The sequence below is a fragment of the Malus sylvestris genome, chromosome 7 (genome assembly GCF_916048215.2).
Source record: "Malus sylvestris chromosome 7, drMalSylv7.2, whole genome shotgun sequence".
NCBI lineage: Eukaryota > Viridiplantae > Streptophyta > Magnoliopsida > Rosales > Rosaceae > Malus > Malus sylvestris.
Genome location: NC_062266.1, coordinates 31,593,886 through 31,596,558, shown reverse-complemented (window position 1 = coordinate 31,596,558; position 2,673 = coordinate 31,593,886). Strand labels below are relative to the sequence as shown.

The 2,673-nt window shown below is 36.5% G+C and overlaps 1 protein-coding gene across 1 annotated transcript; it reads right to left on the bottom strand.

The window, feature by feature from the left end:
• Positions 1–1,420: 1,420 nt before the first annotated feature.
• LOC126629057 (pectinesterase inhibitor 4-like) lies at positions 1,421–2,383 on the bottom strand. The gene has a single exon (XM_050298954.1). It carries the CDS (start codon positions 2,276–2,278, stop codon positions 1,658–1,660), a length of 621 nt encoding a protein of 206 aa, XP_050154911.1. The 5' UTR covers positions 2,279–2,383; the 3' UTR covers positions 1,421–1,657.
• Positions 2,384–2,673: the final 290 nt, after the last annotated feature.

Here is a 2,673-nt window from a genome sequence, read left to right as displayed (position 1 = left end):
CAAATATTATATTTACCTTCATTGGTAATAGTTAAAAATATCGTCCGTAAATTATTATTTCAATTATTGAAATGGTATAAGGATTTAAAAAATTAAAATATGGAAATGTATGATGAATGTACCTATAACGGTGTTTAATTGTCAAAAAAAAATTTATGACAATTTTTTTTTAATTTTCAAGTTGTTAAAAAACATGTAGACGGGTGAAAAAAGAGTAATGATAAAAAAAAGAAAAGATAAACGGATTTAAAATGATAAATGGGTAAACGGGTATTAAACGATTACGGTTAAATGGGTATGCGGTTATGGATATGGTTAACCGTTTATAAACGGTTATGGGTATGAGGATAACCGTTTAGACAATTACCCAACGGGTAAACAGTTATGCGGGTATGAACATAAACAGTTATGGGTAAATTAACCGCGGTTACCCGCCCGCCATAACCATTGCCCATCCCTACCCCAAACCCCTCCGTCGCCTTCCGCTCCTCAGCCTCCGCCCAATTCAATTTTCTCTTCCTCTCTCTAATGCGCCCCTCGGTTAAATCACACTCCCTCTCCTTCTTCCTCACGAAATCCTTCACCTCCATCTCTGTCAACCATCGCTTCTGAACAACAACCTCGTCACTGTGCTCTTGAATCAACGATTGGAGCGAGAGTAGAAGGGGAAAAGGATCGAACTTTTACTACCGGCATTCTTTATCTTTTCTTCAATGTTTATTTTTTTTAATTTTAATATACTGAAAGTTAACGTTGTTAGTTACTGGGTTAAGTAGTGGACACCTGTCAATCAAATAAGAAGGGAGACATAAACGAGACATCAAAATCGGGACAGCAGATCTGTAGCCAGTTAGAATTGGGTAATAACCATCCGTTCATCGTAACAACTCGCACGCACGACAAATCCATATTTGAAATAGGGAAATGAGTTTTGCCCTCTTGTTCTGCTTATGTACAATTCTATTTATTTATGCCTTTTAATTTTTCTTTGCTTTTTTTGTTCAAGGGTTAGAAATAAATAAGGATGTTCATGAAAAATGAAAAAGATGTGTGATCTTTTCCTTAAATCATAATAAAGCATTAACCATGCATGCTTGGAATCTTCATTCATTCATCATTGTGAAACTCACATGGGAATTGGAATGGAAAAATTGCAGATACCATATAAAAACACCAAATAACGTTCAAGACAGAAGTTATCCTATAAATGATGTACTCATGTCTGTTTGAAATGCCAATTAATTAAATCTGTTCATTCTGTTTCTTTTTTCTGGGAACACACATCGGAAGTTCGTATATACCGGATAAAAATTGTATAAGACAGCTAAGGAGTCAAAGTTTTATCGATCGAGAATTATTACGGATCATGAGATCGTATCTTCAACGTGCAGCTTAGCTTATTTGTTGCTCAAAAATCAAATTCCTCAAATTATAGTACAATAGTTTGATAAATACATAAAAAATAGTACAACAAACAAGACATTACTTTGCCAGCAAATTACAGAAAAACCATTTCAAACAACTTTTAATAACATAAACAACCAAAACATAAATTGTAAAAATCTATGAACTACGTACCAGCAATTTAAAGTTCAATACCAAAAAGAAAATAGATAAGAGTCGAGGAATTACAAGGGTACGTTAACTAACTGCACTACTAGCTGAGTTTGTCGATGAGCGACAGAGCATTGCTAGCTAACCTAGCAGCAGTCACAATGCTGTTCTTGATTGCGGTCTTAATCGCCGTGCTTACCTTCACATCATCGAATTCATCAGTGCAAGTAGCGTCGTCTGTGAGGACAGCACTGACCCAAGTCTTTATATCATCTAATTGCGCTTGCACGTCCCCACCCTTGACCCCCAAATTCTTCACTGAAGTCAATGAATCTTTGAGCTCGTCGATGGATTCCTTAATATTTTCTAAACAATCGTTGATGGCCCCTTTCTGAGTTGGGGTTAGTCCTGCCTTCTTAGACTGCTTTGACACTACGGAAGAGGCATTTTTCGAAGCTGTTAGGGTCACAGAGAGGGCATAGATACAAAGCTTTCGAGGGTTGGATTTGATTTTGGAAGCGTACGAGGAGAGGGATTTGTAGCAAATGAGTGGGTATGTGGTTGAATTGCAGGCGGTTTTGACGTAGGTTTTGTAGGTTTGAGAGGAAGAGGAGGTTGCCACAGTTGTTTGCATGTTTGTGATGATCAATAAGAGAACTGGGAGAAGAAATGTGAGAGCATGGTGTGAATTTGAAGTTGGGGTTTTGAAAATTTGAGCACCCATTTTTGTTGTCTTGGATTGATGGGTTTGTGTGTGATAGGATGCCAATACCAACTTATAGGCACGGGCGGAGCCACCCACAAGGCTAAGGTGGGCTGTAGCCTAGGGAGGTTTTTTTTGTAAGTGTATGAATAATACTATCCTTTTTTAAACTCATGTTTTAATGGCTTATGTTAATGCATTATGCATGTAGCCTATATAACCGGCTCATCTCCAATATAGATTATTATTTCATTTACATTTAGTAGAGGATATGTAATAAATAATACTTTTTATGCTAAAAATAATAAATTAGTTCTATCTCCCATCCCCCCTCTATCATATTCGTTAAAGAAAAAAACCATTTATCCCATGCGGTTTAACCTATGTACTTCTTACTCAAGAAAAGAAAAAGAATT